General features: G+C 48.1%; 1 protein-coding gene across 1 annotated transcript in view; it reads left to right on the top strand.

Annotated features, from left to right (window-relative positions):
* The window catches only part of ZGRF1 (zinc finger GRF-type containing 1), a 54,369-nt gene that overhangs the window by 7,605 nt on the left and 24,980 nt on the right, over positions 1 to 21,784 (top strand). The window contains exons 4-13 of the mRNA XM_059695423.1: positions 711 to 770; positions 2,520 to 2,705; positions 3,023 to 5,222; positions 9,005 to 9,078; positions 11,478 to 11,543; positions 12,943 to 13,026; positions 14,423 to 14,608; positions 17,919 to 18,042; positions 20,058 to 20,704; positions 21,483 to 21,621. Of these exons, the coding sequence (XP_059551406.1) occupies positions 711 to 770; positions 2,520 to 2,705; positions 3,023 to 5,222; positions 9,005 to 9,078; positions 11,478 to 11,543; positions 12,943 to 13,026; positions 14,423 to 14,608; positions 17,919 to 18,042; positions 20,058 to 20,704; positions 21,483 to 21,621 (3,766 nt within the window). The remainder of the gene's footprint in view (positions 1 to 710; positions 771 to 2,519; positions 2,706 to 3,022; positions 5,223 to 9,004; positions 9,079 to 11,477; positions 11,544 to 12,942; positions 13,027 to 14,422; positions 14,609 to 17,918; positions 18,043 to 20,057; positions 20,705 to 21,482; positions 21,622 to 21,784) is intronic.

The raw sequence follows: 21,784 nt of genomic DNA, 5'->3' as shown, positions 1-21,784 counted from the left end.
GAATAATGTGGTGTGAACATCTGTGTGCAAGCTTTTGAAAACATGTTTTTCGTTTCTCTACTGCCCAGGCGTGGAATTGCTGGGTGTGGGTCCCTCTGCGTTTAATTGTTAAGGAACTGCCAAACTCCCCAAGTGATGGGAACGGCGATACTGGAAGGGCTAGTGGAGGGACTGCTGCGAGTGGCTACAGAGACACAGGAGCAATCTCCCGGCTCCCTAGTCCCCTGTCCCCGTGCCCAAGTTCTGTGAGGACCTCACGCACAGTGACGTCCTGCACGCCCTGTCCTCGCCCTGATCCCCCCGACCGCAGCAGTCTTCACACGCCCCGTCTGGGTGCTGCCCAGCTCCACCCCAAGATCAGGGCGGGGACTAACTTTAGTTTCTCATGTGCCTTCGAAGCTCTCTTCACAGAGTGAGTGACATTGGAGACAGACACACCTCATCATCCACGTTAACAAAGTGGGTGGTCCTTTCCTGCTGCTTCCCGCACGCCCCACATGGGTGGGAGCCCACAACCCGGGCCTGTGCCCTGACCGGCAATCGAACGGTGACCTGGGTCACATGTCGACAACCACTGAGCCACACTGGCTGGGCGATCCTTTCCTTACATGGTTTACTTACAGAACAGTCTTAGATTTTCTATTGAAGATGTTTAAGAAAAGCAGAATTATGTTGTGCCCCATTTTAACATTTATTTTGTTTTAATATAGGCGATTCTATATGATGACAAAGGAGAACGCTTGGAGAGTTTATTTCTGACGCGCCTTGAGGTATTTTAATGTGTCTGTCTTTTTTTTTTTTTAATTTTTACTTGTTGATTTTAGAGAGGAAGGAGTGAGCGAGGGAGAGAGGACGTTGGTCTGTTGTTCCACCATTCATGCATTCTTTGGTTGATTGTTGCATGTGCCCTGACGGGGGATCGCCCCGAAGCCGTGGTGGATCAGGACAATCTCTAACCGCCTGAGCTGCCTGGCCAGGGGGTGTCTACCGCATTTTTAAGTATTGTTTTACGGTATCTCTTTAAGAATTTTTTTTAAAATATATTTTATTGACTTTTTTACAGAGAGGAAGGGAGAGGGATAGAGTTAGAAACATTGATGAGAGAGAAACATTGACTAGCTGCCTCCTGCACACCCCCTACTGGGGATGTGCCCGCAACCAAGGCACATGCCCTTGACCGGAATCGAACCTGGGACCTTTCAGTCCGCAGGCCGACGCTCTATCCACTGAGCCAAACCGGTTAGGGCTCTTTAAGTATTTTTTTACGAGTGTTAAAAAGTATAGTCAAGACACTAATACTAATAATTACAGCGAGTGTTTCCTGAGCATTTATTATTAGCCAGATTCTGTGCTAAAAGCTTTTAGATGTTGTCTGATTTGATGTTTATGTAGCCCTGTGGTTGCGGGTTAGGCGTGCCGCACTGAAGCTTAGGTAGCTTGCCCACATTTGCGTGGCCGTGGAGGGGCTGGGGTGGGCCCAGGCGTGACTCTAGTCCGGCTCTATTATGTGGTTTTGGTAGGCAGAGAACCACAGTGGGAACTGTTTTGTGGAATTATTCCTACTTAAAATCTTGTCTCATGCATTGTTCCTGTGTTTTCCCTGTTGGAGGAGAAGGGAGGGGAACTAAAGGCATTTTTAGTGTAATGAGTAAGGATAACGGGTTGTGCTTTCCGGGTCATTTCCCGCTTTCAGACAGGCCTGCGGCTCAGCCGTGCGTCTGACTGCTGTGACACCCAGGCTGGGCAGACGCTGGGCTGGGCGGGGCTGCGCCCCGGGACGATGCCCAGCCGTTAGTGTAGTGACTGAAGGGTCAGGATGCATCTTGTCATTGTGCTGGTTTGGGCCATGGTATTAAATCTACTTTTACACGACACTAGTAGTGCTTGTGGTATTTCTATATTTATCAAAAGCGCGTCTAAAAGCACTATTTTAATAGGTGATTCATTGGTGGTAACTGTTATTATTTCATTTAGAATAATTTAACTAATTAAGCACATTCTCTGTGATAATACACAGATTTGTATCAACTAGGTTGATTTTTTTTATGCTGCAGTCCGAGATGGTGGCAAGCGCTATACTTTGCTGGTTAAGATGCTTTTTTGGAATACAATTGTTTAAGCAACTACTAATTTATAACAGTATTTAATTTGTGATATTTAAAGATATATAATTGACATTTAGTAGCTCTAATTTTTAAAAATTACATTTAGTTGTATGGATTCTAAAAGAGGTTCTTGCTTCTGTCTGAATCCCCAGCAAATAACAAAGGACCTCACCTAGGTCCCCAATATGTTTGTTGAGTAAATGAATTAGTGAAACTTTTATTGTAGTATTCTTTTTTGTGTATGTTGGTACTTAACTAGTACATGATAATATATAAAGAATTTGTTATTGATTGATTCACTCAATAACTGTTGAATAACCATTGTGTGTTACTAGTGCTATCAGCTTACAAGAACACATAGGCCATCCAGTAGCTGGGTGTGTGTGATTTTGACTTCCATTCTTTAACATCTAGGTAAAACCTGGAGACAGCTTAGAAAGTGAGCGGTACTTAATCACAGTGGAGGAGGCCAGAGCTGCTGGAAGCACAGCTGTCAGCCAGGAGGACATTCAGGACGCACGAGGGTCCCGTCCACCGCGGGCCATGCCCTGCGGCCGGTCCCTCGGGTGTCAGCCTGCTGGTTTGAAGAGGAGATTTCCTGTAAGTGTCTCTGTGAGAATAATGAATCAATATATACCTGTGTTTCATTTCAAGAAGCCGTGAATTTTGAAGTTGTTTTAATCTCATTAATATGGTACTTTATAGTATATGCTTAGGTAGAAAGTAAACCCTAATTAGGAAAAATCTTAATAAAAATGAGTTTACATTTCAACTTTGTGAATTTTATATATTAATTATTACTTTACCTTACAAAACATACACATTCCTTTTTCTTTCCTTCTTTCTTTCCCAGCCAGTACATTTCACATTTTCTTTATAGGCAATAGAACAGCTAGTAATTGTCTTATTATTTTTAGGGTTTTCAAGGACCACGGCAAGTGCCAAAGAAAATGGTTATGGAAAATGGCGAGTCAGCCGCGTCACCTGAGGCTGCAGCCCCTGGCCCTGCTCTCCTCGCTCCGTTCCCGAGCACCCCTCCTCTGTTTGCTGCTGCTGGCAGGAAAGAAGTCAGCAGCGTGCCAGCAGACCTCAGGAACATCGTCGTCCGCAAGGACGGGAGGGGTGGCCCGCCGGGCTTTCCCGTCGGCTCTGCCCCCTCCTCCAGGAGTAACCCCGAGAGGCTGAGGGAGGAGGGCCATCTTTGCTCTCCTGCCAGTTCTGCCGTCAAGGCCGCCGTTTCTTTCCTGCCTGACGAGCCCACGGAAGGACATCGCTGGGCACCTCGCTGTTTAGGAGTCACACAAAACATCAGGAGCAAAGCACAGATCCTAGCTCTTCTGAAGTCCACGCCAGCCGGTGTGTCTGAGGAAGTGGACGCTGAGATGTCAGCCCATGTCCCTCGAGCACAACCACAAGGAAGCTTACACATTCCCACTGAACCGAAGTGCTCCGTCGAACAGGGAGCGTGTGCTGCGGGGAGAACAGGGAGCTTACAGTGCCGGCGGCCACCAGAAAGCTCCGCGAGCAGGGACAGCCGGTGGGCTGCGCACGTAACCACACAGCCTTCGCCTGCTCGTTCTTCTGCTGCAGCTGGCGATGAGCTGGAAAGGGAGCCCCAGGCCCAGGGAGATGACCTCAGGTTAAATCTGAGAGACTTTTTGGAACAAAGAAGGATCCAGTTATTCGAAACGGGTGCTGAAAATGTGGAAAAGTTTAATGGAGACAAGCTGGTAGACAATGCTGATTCATCCTGGGATCGGGAAGTAAAATTAGAAATTCCTTCATTCGGTGAAAGCTTATCCGTTACCTGTGGCGATTTGGGAAAGGATGGCTTAGTGTCAGGGTCTGACATGCAAGGAACTATTCCAATGCCTGTTAACCAGAATGACCAGGGGTGCGTAAGAGGATCCGTTCCTACAGAAAATGCTCAGGAGACAGATACCTGTGGGACGCCGGAAAGGGCGTATAAACAAGCAGTGTCTCACCTGCCGGCATCTGAGCGTCTGCAGTTTGAATCTTCACTGAGTGACAACTCTCAGACCTCTGAAGCCATCACTGACATGTTTTCTAGGACGAATACTGACAGTGAAAGTCTTAGCATTCATGGACCCGTGAGTCATGTGACACAGCCAGTTTTGGAGGTAAATTTTAATCTGTACAATTTTGAAACCAGTGACACGGAAGAGGAACCCCAGGAAAGCAACAAAATGTCCCAGGACCCAGAGGATTGGGAGAGGGAGGCCTTGGCTGATGCCTGCAGTTCAGGGGTTCAGAGGCGATGTGAGGGTGTGCCCTGTGAGGAGGGTGGCGGTGCACCCTTGCCTCTCTTAACGCCTATTGGGGGTAAACCTATAGAGCCGTTTCCTCCCCCAGAGACCCTGCCGCCACAGCTTTGTGGGACAGCTGCACCGCCTGGGGATGAAGCCGCGGGGTGCAGCGCCTGCACTGCGGGGTGGACCGATGATGTGGATGCAGGTAAGGAAGCTGCCAATAGCCCGACCCACAAAGTCAGACGTGACTGTGATTTTGCTTCACTCCCGGATAAATCTAAAGGCATAAATTCAAATTTATATAGTCCTCGTTTTTTAGACATAGACACTAATCAGACTCCTGAAAGCAACCTATCTTCAGAACAGACGCCACCTCGGCCTTTTTTTATGGGATGTGACTTAGATACAAATGACGAACAGGTTTCACCGTCAACCTCTGGCAGCGACGACAGTCACCAACGATTAGATGCCAGTCAGAGTCACTTTGACGAATGTATTGCTCTTGATAAATCAACCCCCCAAGTTTCCAGTTCTTCGTTTTACCCTCCGGGAGGAAAGCATCCTGTTTCCAGAGACACAGGAGCACCTATTGCTGACTCTGAAGATTTGGGCGGGATTCCGAGTTTCTCCCATGACCGTGTTGAAGTAGATGCTGCTGGAGCAAGCAGACAGTCCTGGAATCGTCCTAGGAATTCTCCAGAACTCTCTGGATTCGTAAACAGTATTTCCGTCTTAAAGTCACTGTCTGAACACAGTACAGCTTTAGAAGGCTTGGAAATGCTGAGAAAGAAAAGTCCTGCCTTGAAACAAGCAGCCCCGGAGACGCAGCCCGAGAGCAGCCCTGAAGGTTAGGATGCCTGTCTGTTTTGGATTGTTCTCTAGAGCTTCCGGATGAGGAGACCCTGCTCTGGAGGCGACGTTAGGGAATCACATGTGTTCAGATAGGCAGTGCCTGTCCTGGGTCAGCCGCTCCAGTAGAGCAGCGGTTCTCCACCTGTGGGTCGCGACCCCTTTGGGGGTCGAATGACCCTTTCACAGGGGTCGCCTAAGACCATCGGAAAAACACATATATAATTACATATTGTTTTTGTGATTAATCACGATGCTTTAATTATGTTCAACTTGTAACAATGAAAATACATCCTGCTTATCAGATATTTACATGACGATTCATCACAGTAGCAAAATTAGTTATGAAGTAGCAACGAAAATAATGTTATGGTTGGGGGTCACCACAACATGAGGAACTAACTGTATTAGAGGGTCGCAGCGTTGGGAAGGTTGAGAACCACTGCAATAGAGGATAAGATGTGAAAAGGAAGTCTCCTTCCTTTGACACTCGCACAGCCCACTCAGTGCGGTTTCCGCCAGAGTGTGCTCCGCACGTCTGAAGACACATGTAAGCAAACGTGTGTTTTATGGGCCAGTGCTGACATACATTTTTGGACATGTGCTAGGAGCTGCTATTTTTTAAAAAGTCGTGAGGTTACAGTGATTATCTCTAGTTCCACCTCCACTCCTTAGGGCTCTCTTCCCTCCATTCCATAACGTGCTCCTTTGTTCCCACCATGAGGAAAGGCCGGTTCCCAACCACGTCAGTCCGTTCCTTCCACAATCCACACCCACGGTCCCAGATCGCCACACCCGTGTCACTGCAGCACTAAATCCTTTGCAGTTTTTTGTTTTTAGATTATCTCCTGTGAGTATAGAGCTGAGTATTATGTTCAGTAGTTACTGGGTGACTTTTTTCTCTTCTGGGTGATTATATTATTCAGTATAAATATAGTTCATCAGGCTTTTTTGGCCATGCTTGTTGGTTTGTGTTTATTTCTATGTAAAATACTGACCTGGTTCAAAAGTCAAAGCCATGTGCAGGCGTGTGCTCCTGCCTTAGGCCTCCCCCTTCCGGCCTGCTGCTGTAGCGGCCACTGTGTCACACCCGTGCTTCCTTTTTTTAAAATGTATTTTATTGATTTTTTACAGAGAAGAAGGGAGAGGGATAGAGCGTTAGAAACATCGATGAGAGAGATCGATCAGCTGCCTCGTGCACACGCCTTACTGGGGATATGCCCGCAACCGAGGTCCACGTGTCCTTGACCGGAATCGAACCTGGGACCCTTCAGTCCACAGGCCGATGCTCTATCCACTGAGCCACACCGGTTCTGCCCGTGCTTCCTTTTGCAAACAAACAGCTGCACAAGGATCTGCTGTCCCTTGTTCAGCAGAGGGCGTCACGCTCTGTACTCTTAGCGCCTTGCTTCTCACCTGGCAGTGCCTCCTGGAGGTCACGCATGCTCAGGCCTCGTTCTGGTTACAGCTCTGAGGCTCCTGTGGACGGGCCATCGATGCACCCAGTCTCTGGTGTTTCCTGTCACAAATAATGTGACAGTAAGTCACCTTATGTGTCCATATGAGTGTGTGGGCTTCTGCATATTGTTGGAAGTAGGTGAATGTGTAGCAGTGGGGCTGCGGGTGGAAATGTCCGTAGCTACTGCACAGTCACCATTTCTCACCCACCGGCATGTGTGGCAGCCTGTTTCCCCACAGCCTTGCCAGCCTCGTGGGTGAGAAGTGGCATTTCACTGCATTTACATTTGTATTGCTATTACCACAAGGGGAATGGATCCACTTTCCAGCATTTGTATATATATTTTCATGTCTTACCCCTTGTCAGATTTTTAATAGTGGTTTTTATTCTTGTTGATTTATACATGTTCTTGATATATTATATATTAGCCGATTACCTGTGATATATGTTGTAAATATTTTCTTTCAGTATATCATTGCCCTTTTTACTTTGCTTATGGTATGTTGCCAACAGTATTTTTAAAAAGAAATAATACAGAACATTAGTAAATACAGTAAATATTATGTACATCTGAGTGTGAATGAATAATGTACAATACTCAAAGAAAAGTTAAAATTAAATTCTTAGTTGACTAGTTCAAGGAATTCCTGAGAAAAATAGGAATAAATTATTATAACTGCTAAATGTTTCTTTAAAATGTAGTTAAATTTGATGATGATCATTATAGTTTATTTTCTAAAAAATTAAAGAAAAAGCCTGAAAAATAAATATGGGTAGTTAAAATTATGCAATACCATAAGGATACACATTCCTACTATGAAGATTTAAGAATTTTAGAACTAATTTTGGGAAATCTATTTTTTCCTCATCAAGGTGGAAAAGAGGGTCCCAGACATTCTCTTTATTTGCAGTAGTTATGTTACATAAAGTCACCGCAAACATGATGAGCCGTAGCTTTCAGGGGAAATACAGGATTAGGTTCCTTCAGACCTCAGGTCAGACCATTGTCATGAACCCATAAATACAAAGTCCTGTGTTCGTGTCTTAAAGACCCTGTAATTTATGTAGTTGATTCATTAACATCGAAGTCATAGCCAACAGCTTTATGACAAAAATGGGAAAATGTGGCACTAAATAGACCAGGAGGACACTGTTTACAGTAGAAGGGCTGAAACAAGAAGTCAAAGGCTAATTTAGAATTTGTTCCCTGGGTGAAAGTGGTAAAGGAAAACCAGCTTTTACCCAGGTGCCTTTTAAAAGATCCTCACCTGAGGGCATGCTGAGAGAGAGAGACGTGGATGGGGGAGAGAAACATTAATCGGTTGCCTTTCTGTTTGAGCCCTGACCAGGAATCAAACCCAAAACCCAGGCCCGTGCCCTGACTGGGAGTGGAACCGGCAGCCTTTTGGTGCACAGGACAACACGCAACCAGCTGAGCCACACCAGCTGCGTGTCCAGTTCCTTGTTCAAGCTCTTTAAATGAATAGCTTCATGTTCTAAAATCCAGTTGTTTTTGTTTCATTTATTGTTTTCAACAGGAAAATAATGAAACAAATGGCTAAAAATGAAGTTACAGCTATGAGTTTTTATTTTACAGTGATAAGCACTTTAAAATGATAGTCTTCTTGGTGCGTTTCGTAGAAATTGAGGTGGTTGAGTATGGACGTTTTTAGAAGAAAAATCTGTTTTTAGCCGAAACCGGTTTGGCTCAGTGGATAGAGCGTCGGCCTGTGGACTGAAAGGTCCCAGGTTCGATTCCGGTCAAGGGCATGTACCTGGGTTGCGGGCATATCCCCAGTAGGAGATGTGCAGGAGGCAGCTGATCGATGTTTCTCTCTCATCGATGTTTCTAACTCTCTATCTCTCTCCCTTCCTCTCTGTAAAAAATCAATAAAATATATTTAAAAAAAAAAATCTGTTTTTAAGCAGAAACCCACCTGCACCGCTCGTGTTTCCTTGTCTTCGGTCCCAGCTGCAGCGTTACTCCCCACGAGGGGTCTTCCCGTCGCCCTGTCTACACCGCTCTCGTTCTTCATTGGTGGGGACCTTTGTGTCTCAGTCTGGCTTGGCCGGGTTTGTTTATTTCCTGTGTCCCTCCCTTTTTGAGGGACCTTGTTTGTCACACTGTTTGTCCAATGCCTGGCCCACTGGGCATAGGAGATCATTGAAGGTTTTTTTTTAACAGTTATCAAGACTTGGCCACATCTTACAATTTAAATTTTATTCCTTGTTTCATTCAGTTTTAGAAATAAGTTTTAAGGAAATGTCAGAGCACTGCTGTGTGTATGTTGAATAAAATCACTGGGCTTTGTCTCTTACAGCTGGGAAGCCGTTGACTATCGTAGTTTCGCCAGCCGGTCCTCAGTTTCCTCATCTGAACCAGGATTCTCAACTGGTACGTTACTTTTTCTATCACCATATTTTATTTTATTTTATTTTTTAAAAATATATTTTATTGATTTTTTACAGAGAGGAAGGGAGAGGGATAGAGAGTCAGAAACATCAATGAGAGAGAAACATCGATCAGCCGCCTCTTGCACACCTCCCACTGGGGATGTGCCCGCAACCAAGGCACATGCCCTTGACCGGAATCGAACCTGGGACCCTTCAGTCCGCAGGCCGACGCGCTATCCACTGAGCCACACGGGTCAGGGCCCAGATTAGGTTTCTTGCTCCGCATTGACTCCCGCACGGGAGCTGATTTTATCACAGCTGTTTCCCAAAACCCAGCTTCACAGGACGTGGTGGTGAAAGAAATGACGGAGATCTGACCTTGAGTTAGTTTGCTCCGTGTCTGACATGTCGAGTGACACGGTACTTCGCTCAAATGTAAAACATCCGCCGAAGCCAAAGTACTACCGTGGGAACCGTGGCAGGAACACACAAACACCAGCACAGCCGGGACAGACGGGAGTTCTGGAGGCAGTCCTCCAGATCAGCGCCCGTGCGGACCCCGGCACTCCCGGAGGACAGTCCTTCATTACAGGGCACTGCTCTTCCCGCAGACAGCGAGGACAAAGGGGAAATGTCCCACTTGCCCTGTTGTGTATTTTACTCTCGTTTCCATGTTGTTGGTCTTCTTCTTTTCATCTTGATTTTCCTCCCTTTTTAAATACAGAGATAATTATTAACATTTCCAGCTTTTGGGGGGCCTGTTTTTAAAAATATGGTTAGATTGATGTGTACAAATAGTTTTATATCCTTTTCATCCTCACATTATTAAAGACTTTAAAAACATCTTCCTTTAAACAGAATTTTTATTTTATTTTTAATTGATTGATTTTGGAGAGAAAGAAATGATTTGTTGTTCCACTTATCCATGTATGTGTCCTGACCTGAGATTGAACCCCAAACCTAGGCGTATCGGGACAATGCTCTAACCAACTGAGCTACCTGGCCAGGGCCATAAATGTCTTTCATAGGTTATTTATATAAGAAGTGTTTTAATAAAAATTTCCTAACTTAATTTTTACAATATCCTGTTATACATAACAGGCCTGGTGCACAAAATTCGTGCACTTGGGGGGAATCCCTCAGCCCGGCCTGTGCCCTCTCGCAGTCTGGGAGCCCTCGGTGGATGTCCGACTGACTCGGGGAGTGGGCCTAAGCCAGCAGTCAGACATCCTTAGCGCTGCTGCAGAGGCAAGAGAGGCTCCCACCACTGCTGCTGTGCTCTGCCAGCCTTGATTCTGGCTGAGTGGCACTACCTATGGGAGTGCACTGACCACCAGGGGGCAGCTCCTGCATTGAGCGTCTGCCCCCTGGTAGTCAGTGCGCATCATAGCAACCAGTTGTTCTGCTGTTGGGTCAATTTGCATATTAGCCTTTTATTATGTAGGACTAGAGGCCTGGTGCATGAATTCGTGCAGCAGTGGGGTCCCTCGGCCTGGCCTTTGAGCAGCCTTTGCATATCATTAGCATATTACACTTCGATTGGTTGAACAGACTACTGGATACTTAGCATATTAGGCTTTTATTATATAGGATTATTAATAACGAACTATGACGTTCGCTAATGACTGATTACTATAAACATGCTGCATTCATTTCCCTTATGTGCAGGCGCACCATTTCTCTCCACTGATACTAGCAGTGGATATTTTAGCAGCCGGTTGCCACGTCATTAGTCTTGTATTGACTTGTTTGGTGTGCGCAACAGGGAATATTTTACTTTCGGAGAACAAGAAAAGTAGGTTTATTTGTGTTACGCTTATTAATTAGTGCAGTTATTCAGTATCTGGTAAGTTAATGTTCAAGAAAAAAATATTTTTATTAAAATGTTCTGTTATTTTCAGTTAATGATGACGCATTTATTTCAGCCCTTTGTATTCAGCATTCTCTATTGAAATAAACCTACGTTTCTATGGAAATTGAAGCTTTTGTTTTTTTGTGGCCACACAAACTTAAACCTTGTTTATTTGGCCCATGTTAGCCTTTGGGTTTGACATGCTAGATGTACAGCATCACTTTAGTAAAGGTTTTTAGACACAAATCATTGCTTACATTTAAGTTATTTTCTGAGATTGGATTCCCAAAAGTGTAACTAACCTGAAAGGCTATGAGCAACTTTCCTAGGTTCTTGATATAAATTGTCAAATCTTACTGTTTACAATATGAATATTTAACTTCATGTTCATCGTACTGTTGAAGTCTTCTAAAATTCTTGCAATGTGAAAGTAGTCTTTAATCAAATTTAGTTTTTATTCCTTTGGTTGTTGTGGTGTCCTCACATTCATGTCTGAAGTTTGCATGCTGTGTGTAACTTGCTGCTGCCTTTGGTTTCTCTTACGTTAGTGTGCTCCCAGGATGATGAGAGAAAATGACCAAGTGGACCCAGGTGGACCAGCGCAGTCTCTGCCGGTGAGTTAACTTACAAAACGTAACGTTGCCGAAGTTACGTTTGTGCATGTGGATGTGGCGTATAAGTTTATGTTTGTGTTTTACACTCTCAGTTTCAGACTTCCTTGTAATCAGTTACCTGTCATACTCACTTAGCTGAACCTGCTGTCTTCTGTGTAAATGCCCCGTGTTGTCTGTAGGATTCGGTAAAGAGCCAGTCTTTTTCGTTAAGCTAGTTTTGCAAACACACAAGCATCACCTGATTCAGACATCGTCGCGGTGGTCACAGCTGCACTCACAGCTCTGCTGCCTAAGACCGAGCAGGACAACCAAATCCATGCTGTGGTGACTCGGTCACTTATCTTTTTTTTTAAATTTCTTTATTGATTAAGTTATTACATATGTGTGCTTATCCCCATATAACCCCTCCATCCCCCCCACTCATGCCCTCACCCCCCTGTTGTCTGTGTCCATTGGTTAGGCCTATATGCATGCACACAGTCAGTCACTTATTACCGTATATGATAAAATCATAGGCAATCAGCAATTGCATCATATAACTACAAGTGATCACATTTTTGTTGGTTTTTTCCCACTGGAGAAAATAGTTTAAACTTTTTCAAGGACAGTTATTACAAATATAAACTGCAAATAAACACCATCACTGTATTTTCCTCCAGAATAAGTTGCCATTTAAGATAAATATATTTGGTTTTAGAGGGAGAGGAAAGGAGAGAAACATCAATTGGCTGCCTCCTACACACCCCCTACTGGAGACCGAGCCAGAAATCTGGGCGTGTGACCCGACTGGGAGTCAAACCGTGGCCTTTCGGTGCACTGACGGCGCTCGGCCACTGAGCCACATCAGCGGGCATCACACATTTTTTTAGAAATCTGTTGTAACCTCACAGTCATGGGAAAGGCCTTACAGTCTTTCAAAGTAAAATTTTAATCTTTATTTCTGTAATTACTTTCTTACTACACTTACTACAGCTGTCTTGAAATTAAAATGTTGCCAATATCTTGTGTTTTTTGGTTGCTAGATGATTCATTCTTTAAATAAACTGTTACACTGTTTATAGTTTTTCCTCCTTTAACTTCATACTAATCTTTGAATTAAATAATTCTCATTAACATCAGCTTTAGGTTTGATGACTGATTTATAATGAACCCAGTAATTTTCTCTAGTGTTAAAGGTTCAATTACAGTTTTAGAATCAGGATTTTCCTAGGCGTTTTGAGGTTAGTTAGCGTGGCACCCCTTCTGTAGAGCAGCCCTGTGCCGGGGCGGCTTCTTACATGTCTAGAGAGACAGAAGCAAGATAGAAACGACAAGTGTGTTTCAAAGGCAAACCTAGCTTCCAGTTTTGGAGCATTTTCCCATCACCCTCCTGAACACACTTCCCGGTCTTTTATCCTAGTTCCTTTCCTTGGGAAGTGAAGAAGAGACCGTCTTTCCAGCTGTTTCTCCTACACAAAGAGAGAGAACCACCTGGGACCCTCAGGTAAAACCTGTGAAGATCAGTGGTTTTCTAACTGAATGTGTTTTCCTGCGGTTTTCACACAATCGTCAGAGCTTTCATAGGCAGGGCGTGGGGAGCGTGCTAGTACCCCCGGTTTTAAGAATAAGAAACGAGAGGGTTCTGACCGCGTTAGGTCTTGAGCCCTCGCTGTGTTCCTAGTGACCTGACCGGTGCGTGTGCCTAGGAGGCCCGAGGGGCTGGTCATAGGGCTGTGAAGTGCAGTTAACGACAGTTCCTCACGGCCGTGACCTGTAGCGCCCACACACTGACGTGGCGCACAGGTGCCCATAGCCCACCCTAGGGGGCGCTGGAGAGGCAGCACCCCGCCTGGCTTCCAGTTGACTCTACTCCTGCAACCTGCATCTCGGGAGGGAGCCACGGGCACCATGGGGCCAGGCATCCGTGCGTGTGGAGCGTGTCTTCGCCAGCACAGCAGACCTTGTACACCGCCATGCGTATTTTTAAAATTCAGAGTAATGTTTTCAACAAAAGTCCTGGGGCATTTTAGATTTGATTTTCCTTTCAAATGTGTGACCTAGAATGTTTATTTTTAACTAGGAGAATATTCCTATTATGACTCATGGTCATTTTGTTCATTTATCAGTTAGAAATAAATTCGCCCTCTAGGTACATTCCTTTGGCTGGATTAGCCTTCTTACTTTTCCAGTTCTGGGTAGGCTCGTCCCCCGTGTGCTGTGAAAACGCCAGCCCCCTCCGGGAGGGCAGGGCAGCAGAGAAGGCTGCAGCCTGAGAGCTGGCCTCCCGGGCAGCGCCCCCTGCTGCCTCTGTTGGGGTCACGCTCAGACCTTTGCTCTCCCAGCAGGGGATCAAGTCTTCTGGGAGGCAGATCCTCAGAGTGAAGCCTGATATTTACAGACTTCAAGAAAAGGCTCCCTGTGCTCCTCCCCTTCCTGTTGCCGTGTTTCTTGTTGACCACTCTGCCACGCGTGGTGTGAGGACTTCATTGGCGCCGGGGGAGCAGGGGCTCTGTCCTCAGTGCTCCCAGCAGAGCTGGTTCCGGCCGCAGGGACCGGCAGGTCTGCAGGGGGCGTCCTGCAGGGGGCGTCCTGCAGGGGGCGTCCTGCAGTGGGTGGGGAAGGGCAGAGCGGGGCAGCGTGTGCCCCTGGCTTAGGTGGCTCGGCACCCGTGCAGTCCTGTGCTCGTAGTAAAGTCACACTGGTTGCTGTTGAACTGGAGCCCAGTTAAATCAGTGCACTTCCGTCACCTCTAGCGAGTCGTCGGGTAAGAGCATTGGTCCCCTCGTCATCATTTACATTAATGATATTGACAATATGAACAGAAAGCTGACTTGTGTATTGTTTTCTCTGTATGATTACATTGTGAACACACGTGTCCATTGTTCCTAACTTCCCTGTAGCCTGTTGAGTTCCAAGGGCACCAAGTGCGGGGGTCGGCGACCAGCGCGGTGATGGTCCGAGGGCACTGCCCGCCGCTGGGCTGTAGCCAGCTCCCGGGTCGCCCCGCGCACAACAGCTCCACGGCCGACGCCTGTGCTTGGGCGGCCACGCTGCCTCGCGCTTGTGCGCAAGTTGACTTCTTGCAGGTAAAAAGGTTTTTGTTTTTATAATTTTTTATTGTTGAAAGTATTACATATGTTCTCCTTTTTCCCCATTGACTCCCTCTAGCCACCCCCACCCCCCTGCCCCAGTAAAAAAAGTTTTTATAGTTGCATCTCCCAAAATCATTTCCCATATGTCAGTGCTAAATTTTATGAAGGGAGTATGTTTAAATCTTTGTACAGTTGTAACTTGAAAAGGAATTCCGTAAATTGACAAGAAACATAACATCTCAAATCAAACTAAATAGGGCAAAAAGATTTTATTTGGAAGATTTACTTCTTTTGTAGGATCAGGGATTTAAAGGATCACTTTTCCCTTCAGAGAAGACTGGGACTTTATGACAACAGCGTACAGTCAGGTTACATTTGTTTAGCAGCTAGTAGATTTTTTTCTTCTATTTTCCCCCCAAGTATGACACCAAGTGCCTCGCATTGCTACCCGCTAGAAGCCATGCCTGGGTGTCTGTGAGCAGTATCTGTTAGAGAGATGTTTAAATTCCCCTTTTCATTAACCATCACACACGTGCAGAATGAACACACAGCTCAGGAATGACCTCAGAGTGGATCCACCCTCAGGAACAGCATGACCAGCCTCCCAGCAGCCCCCTCTCCCAGTCTTGCTTTTAAAGTTGCATGTGAGTAGCGGGCAGTCCTGACATCCATCGCTGCCGGTGCCGGTGGCTGTAGTCACGCGTTCCCGGGGCTGGTGGGTGTGCCGTTGTGCGAATGCCCCCAGCTCTCCATGCCTCAGTGGCTCACGCCGCAGCCAACACCCATGTGCTGTCATGAACACCTGCCCACGTGGCATCTTCTGTTAGTCACACGGTCCAGAGGCGGGATTTCCTGTCTTACTTGTCGGGGCAAGGCCCTGCTTTCCTGAGGTTGCAGAACTGGTGGGTGGGCGCCCCCAGCTGGCCGGTGAGTGAGAGGGGAGGAGACTGGGCACAGGAGCAGGCCAGACACCGAGTCCTGCCTGTGAGGGGAACAGCGTGAGGTTGTCCCTGAAGGGGTGTCAGCAGAAAGCCCTGGGACTGGATTGACATGCTGTGGGGGACCTGACGGGTGAGCAGTGGGAGCAGGGAGCCTGGGTGACGGCGACTTGGTGTGGGGTGTCTCAGGAAGCGTGCAGAGGACTTGACAGGGACACAGGTGTCATTTGGAGGAGACGTGTGGATGCTGCTGGATGGATGTGGAGGGTGGGGGAGACAGGGAGAGAGACTCCTACCTCTGGAGGAGGGAACCGCGTGGTTCCCAGGTGAGTCAGGGGAGGGATGTCGGCCAGCTCCGGCCGCCGCACAGAGGGTGCAGCTCGCGTGTTTTACACACATTTATTGCTCACATGTCTGAGGCTGGAAGTCCAAGCTCCAGGTTCTGGCTGATTTGGTTTTCTCTCGAGGACTCCTCCTGGCTCATAGGTGGCTGCTCACTCTGTGCGCTCACACGGCCGTTCCTGTGTGTGCACGTGTATGTGTGTGCACGTGTGTGTGTGTGTGTGTTGGGGGGACTCATTCTCTCCCATCAGGCCTCTCACTTAGCCTGTGAGTTCCTTTAGCTTTTACCTCTTACAGGCCCTATTTCCAAGTACAGGCACATGCATTTGGCTTCCACATGACTTTGGGGGCCATCTGTCAGCCATGTTAGATTTTTAAGGTGATCGATTTCTGGAAGCGACAACAAAATTAAAGGCTTCTAAAGAGTGACAGTGAAGAAGATGACTGGTGCGGTCTGGGACAGATCCAAAAGGTCCCTCATTTGGGAGCAGTACCTTGACGTTTAGGTCAACGATAGGTCTGCTCCAGGTCTGAGGACGTCATGGGCGCTGCTCAGTCCTTGGTCTTCCTGCTCCGGACAGGATGTCTCAGCCTGAGCCCCTCAGGTGGACACTGGTCCTCAGAACCAAACCCGTACCCAGTCAGTGCAGGCCAGAGTCCAACAGGCTTTCCGTTCTGTAGTTCACTTTCTAGTTTGCTTTTTTAAGTGGCAAATAGTGTATTAGTAAGTACTCGGTACATGGTCTTAGTGGCCATCATTTCACTTGAACAGGAGACAGGAATGAAATGAAAAGAAGTGTGTGCTGCTCATCAGAAACTGGGCCTGTGCCCGGCTTGCGTGGCTCAGTGGTTGAACGTCAGCCTATGAACCAAGAGGTCACGGTTTGATTCCCAATCAGTGCACATGCCCAGGTTGCGGGCTCAGCCCCATTGGGGTGGGGAATGTGCAGGAGGCAGCCAATCCATGATTCCCTCTCATCGATGTTTCTATCTTCCTACCTCCCTCTTCCTCTCTGAAATCAATAAAAATATATTAAAAAATAAGTAAATAAAGTGTTTCCTCAGGGCCATCAGGAAGAAATGCCAAATCACTCTTAGGTCAAATCTTCCTCTAGGTCAGTGATGGCGAACCTATGACACGCGTGTCAGAGGTGACACATGAACTCATTTTTTTGGTTGATTTTTCTTTGTTAAATGGCATTTAAATATAAAAATAAATAGCAAAAATATAAACCTTTGTTTTACTATGGTTGCAAATATCAAAACATTTCTATATGTGACACGGCACCAGAGTTAAGTTAGGGTTTTTCAAAACGCGGACACGCCGAGCTCAAAAGGTTCGCCATTACTGCCCTAGGTCGGATGGGACAGGTCTAGCCCCTGGGCCTGTGGAGCTGTGCAGCTCAGCACCTTCTGACTTGTCTCCTTCCAAACCAATGACTCCTACACATTCTTGGTTTTGGATCACTTGGGCTATTTGCGATCACAGTGGCACCTGTTTGGACACCATAAAAATGGCAACGAAGATTTTCTGCAGAGAGTATTGAACTGTAGCTCCATTGAGGCCCAGAGCCCATGACAGCACGCACGTGTCAGAAGCAGTGAGCGCCAGCTGTGCTGGTTCAGAAGCCCAGTGGTAACCCAGGGCCCTCCCTCTGCGGCCCCTGGGGAACGCGTGGGTGCCAGCAAGCCGGGCGGCCCCCCGCCGCGGGCCTGGGGTCTGCTTACGGCGTGTTCCTTCTTGGGGCCGTGGCAGAGCTTCCAGAGAACCATGTAGTGAACGTGTCTCAGCAGAACGGGTGACCCATGGTTTCAGGGTTCCCAGCCCTCGCGCCTTTCTCCCTGGGCCCCGGTCCCCACTGTCTGGTTGGTTTGGGTGAGTATTCTGCCCTGTCCCGCGGGGGAGTCTGCCCGCTGCGCTCCGCATGGTGTGGCCGAGGCGGCGTCTCGCAGTGGATCGCGGCTCGCTCAGCCCGGAGCGCAGTCCAGGCCTGCGGTCTGCAGCCTTGTTTCTCTCTGGACAGGTGCCCCCGCCCGCACAGGAGGGCTCAGCACCAAGCCCCGCGGCCGCCTTCTTTCTGGGCTCACGCGACGAGGCCTTCCTGCTAGAAGTCCCCGAGGGGGCCCTGCCAGCAAGACCGTCACCAGGTGGCCTTCCCTTCCCCCGCTTGCAGCTGTTCCGGGAGCTCTGCTGTCTACCTGCCGTGTCAGGGGGCTTTCTGTCAGAGAGATTGCTACCAACTGAGAACACGTTGGACCAGACCCCAGTCATCCTGGAGCCTTCCCCGCCCGCCTGCCCGCCCGCCTCGGGGCTCTGCTGTGGCAGGTGGCTCTCCCCTCCCCTGGCTCTGGTTCCTCTCAGCTCTGGGCACCCAGAAGCCGGGCGGTAACCCAGAGCCCTCCCTCTGCGGCCTCTTGGGAATGTCTGGTCTACACCATCGGTTACCCTGGCATGACCGGCTTCCCCTCTCTGCTCGGGGTCCTGGCAGTCTCCGCCAGCGCTTCCGCTGCTGCCGCCCGGCTGTGCCAGGCCCGGCTCCCCATCCCGACCCCTGTGCGTGACCCGCTTCTCGATAGCCCCGCTTTCGGCAGGACCCTCCCTCACCCCGGCCTCTCCCGTGGCCTCGTGCATCTCCCCGGTTCTGAGTTCTGCCGGGTGAGGCGTGCAGTAATGGGCTGTTGTTTAGTCGTGGGTGGATGATACGGAAGAGCTTTGCAATGTGCCTGGGTGTTTGGGAGCAGGTTCCGTGGGTGTGGCTAGAGCAAACAGTACAGTAGAGCCGGTGTCTGAGACAGGAGAGTGACAGGAGAGTGACAGGGGAGTGACAGGAGAGTGACAGGCGCCTCCATAGTCACACCAGGAGCCTCTGCGTTTTCCCTGGCCTCACCTCTGTCACTGTTGCTTGATGGCTTGTTGGCTCAACTACTGCTTTTCTAGCTTCGAAGTGAACTCCAGTTTATTTCCTAAAAACAGACACTCCAAGGAGGCACGTTATTATAAAATAGGAACAGTCCTGTCTGGTAAAACTTCAAGCCTGTATATTCTCACGCAGCATTATTCATTTGTTTGTTTATTCAACACATTATTGCTTTTTGCATTTTCAGGGCTATATGTATTACTAACACTCAGCCCAAACACGAACTCTTATCACATACAATAGATCAAGCTAAAGCTAAAAATCTTTTCCCTTACGGTCAACATATTAATTAGTGCGTGTGATAAATATGTAGAGGAAGTTACGTGGATAAACAAACCTCAAACTTCAGTCTCCGGAGAAGGAATATAAAGTGGAGGACAGTCTGGGGTCTCATCCTGAGTGCCAGTTGGTCGTGTTCCCTCTGGGCCTCGATGATCTCATCTGTGAAATGGATGATGAGTCCCTTCTTGACTGAAAGTTCTCTGAAAACTTCAGTGCCATGTAAATAGAATGTACTAATTGGGGGGAAATTGTCAGCTGAAGGGAAAAAGAAAAAGACAGTTTCAAGTTCATCAACCTTAAAAAAGTTTTAGTATTTTCTTAAAATGTTTTTAAGATATATTTTTATTGATTTCAGAGAGGAAGGGAAAGGGAGAGACTGAAACACCAATGATGAGAGAAAATCATAGGTCAGCTGCCTCCTACTTGCCCACACCGGGGATCGAACCCGCAACCCAGGCATATGCCATGACTGAGAATAGAACCGTGACCTCCTGGTTCATAGCTCAACCACCGAGCCATACCAGCCAGGCTCAGAGTCTTGTAATTTATCTTTGAAATTTTTCTTTTCTTGAGACTAAAACCATAAAAATTATATTTTATTTTAAAAAGAGCCCTAACCGGTTTGGCTCAGTGGATAGAGCATCGGCCTGCAGACTCAAGGGTCCCGGGTTCGATTCCGGTCAAGGGCATGTACCTGGGTTGCGGGCACATCCCCAGTAGGGGGCGTGCAGGAGGCAGCTGATCGATGTTTCTCTCTCATCGATGTTTCTAACTCTCTATTCCTCTCCCATCCTCTCTGTAAAAAACCAATAAAAATATATTTAAAAAAAAATAAAAAGAAATAAAATTAAATGTGATTTTTTAAAGTCAAGTTAGTATTTTTGCTGTTTTGTGTAGATACCCGCAGTGTTTTAGAGCCTAGGCATTGACTTAATACACTTTTATTTAATTGGCTTTCCCCAGGAATGGAAAGGTTCGGTTCCCTGGAGAGCCAGCACCTTCCGAGGCTGCCTTCGTTCAGCAGAGCCCGAGCTGCGCTCGTGACTGCGCCCCCAGCGGGTGCGCCCCCCGACGGAGACCCTGGGCCTTGGGCCGCCGCCTGGGGCTGGCAGCCGTCTCCCGGCTCCCCCGGTTCTCCCCTGTTCAGCCTGTGTGAGGAGCCAGCCGTTCTTCCTCCCAGCTCTGGGCCTGAGGACCAGAGTGAAACCCTTTTGTGTCAAGGGTCCATGGAGGCGACCCCAGGGCGTGTTTCACTTCATGGAATGTCTGCTCAAAGCAAGTGGCTGAAATACCAAAACACGCCCCCGTGCGCCTTGCCGACTCCCGGCCCACCTGAGGCAGGTGCCACCGAGGACGGCTTCCCTGCCGCGGCCATGGGGCTGTGCGGGGGTGACACAGGCGAGAGACGCAGCGATGCTGGGGACAGCCCCGCAGGCCCCACGCCTCTGCAGAGGGTGAGAGGCCAGCTCCGGCGGCAGCAGCAGCAGCGCGTCGGCATGCGGGACTTTGTTTGTGGAAGGAAAGCGCTGTCTCTGAGGCTGGAGTCTGCATCCGAGGCTGAGGACGCCCGGGATGTGTGGGAAGCGTCTGCATGTGCGACAGGCGTGCAGGTGAGGACGTGTCCGGTGCTCCCAGTCGGTATCGTCTGACTTTCCACAGCCAGGATTTACTCCTGGAGCCGTGGCTTTGTGTGTGTGAGTTTCCGTAACATCTGCTTTGACTGACGGTCTTGCCTAGCAGTTGTGGGCGTTAAGTGAAGTTGCAGATTGGGAAGCGTCTGGTGCAGCATTTAGCCCAGTGGGTTAACCATAGCTCCGACGGTTCCAGGCGCCCCCAGTACTGCCGCCCTGCGACTTTATTTCACTCAGCTCCGTTTGCTGATCAGATCATCGAGGTAAAGGTACATCTCACACACACTGAATGTGAGCAATTCTTTTTTTTTTTTAAGATGTCTTTATCAGTGGAAGAGAGAGGGAGAGGGAGATAGACACATAAATGATGATAGACAGACATCTGTGAGCTGCCTGTCCAGGAACCAAACCATGGCCTGGCTCATGGGTGGAAGCTCAGCCCCTGAGCCACAGCGGCCAGGCAGCAGTTCCTATGGCAACTGTAGCAGAGACGGATGCACAGTGATCCACTCGCACCTGCTAACTTTTTTCCCCCCGCAAAGGGGCCGACAAGAAGAGTTAGTCCTGTTTATTAACAGTGATCGCGTGGCCATTCTCCCACACCGGTTTCTCATTTAAACTTAGGAAGGTATTTTCAAGGTTTCTGGAAAATTTTTAAAAATTGCTTCTTTTCTTGAACATACCTATAGGAAATAATTTACTCATTCGTAATTAGCATTTTTTAGTTGTTATATTAACCTGAGTTATTCCATTTCAGGAGATAAACGTCTCTGAGCTGTGCTTCCCCAGTGGGCGGGAGATAATATCTGCTCCTCTTCCCCGAAGGCAGACGCGCGTGCCCGCTGTCTTCCAGTCTCCTGCTCACTACAAGCAGGTCTTCACCTCCTGTCTCGTAGGTACGGCTGCTGCCTTTCTGTTTCCTGTGCTGGTCGTACGGTGTGAGTTGTGTGGCTATGAGCCCTGTAGCTGTCAGCCGTGTGGCTGAGAGCGATGCAATGTCATGCGGTGTGAGCCATGTGGCTGTGAGCGGTACAGTGTCATGTGGTGTGAGCCGTGTGA

This window comes from Myotis daubentonii, chromosome 5 (assembly GCF_963259705.1).
Source record: "Myotis daubentonii chromosome 5, mMyoDau2.1, whole genome shotgun sequence".
NCBI lineage: Eukaryota > Metazoa > Chordata > Mammalia > Chiroptera > Vespertilionidae > Myotis > Myotis daubentonii.
The sequence above is the reverse complement of the archived record's forward strand: the minus strand, read 5'-3'. Positions and strand labels throughout refer to the sequence as shown.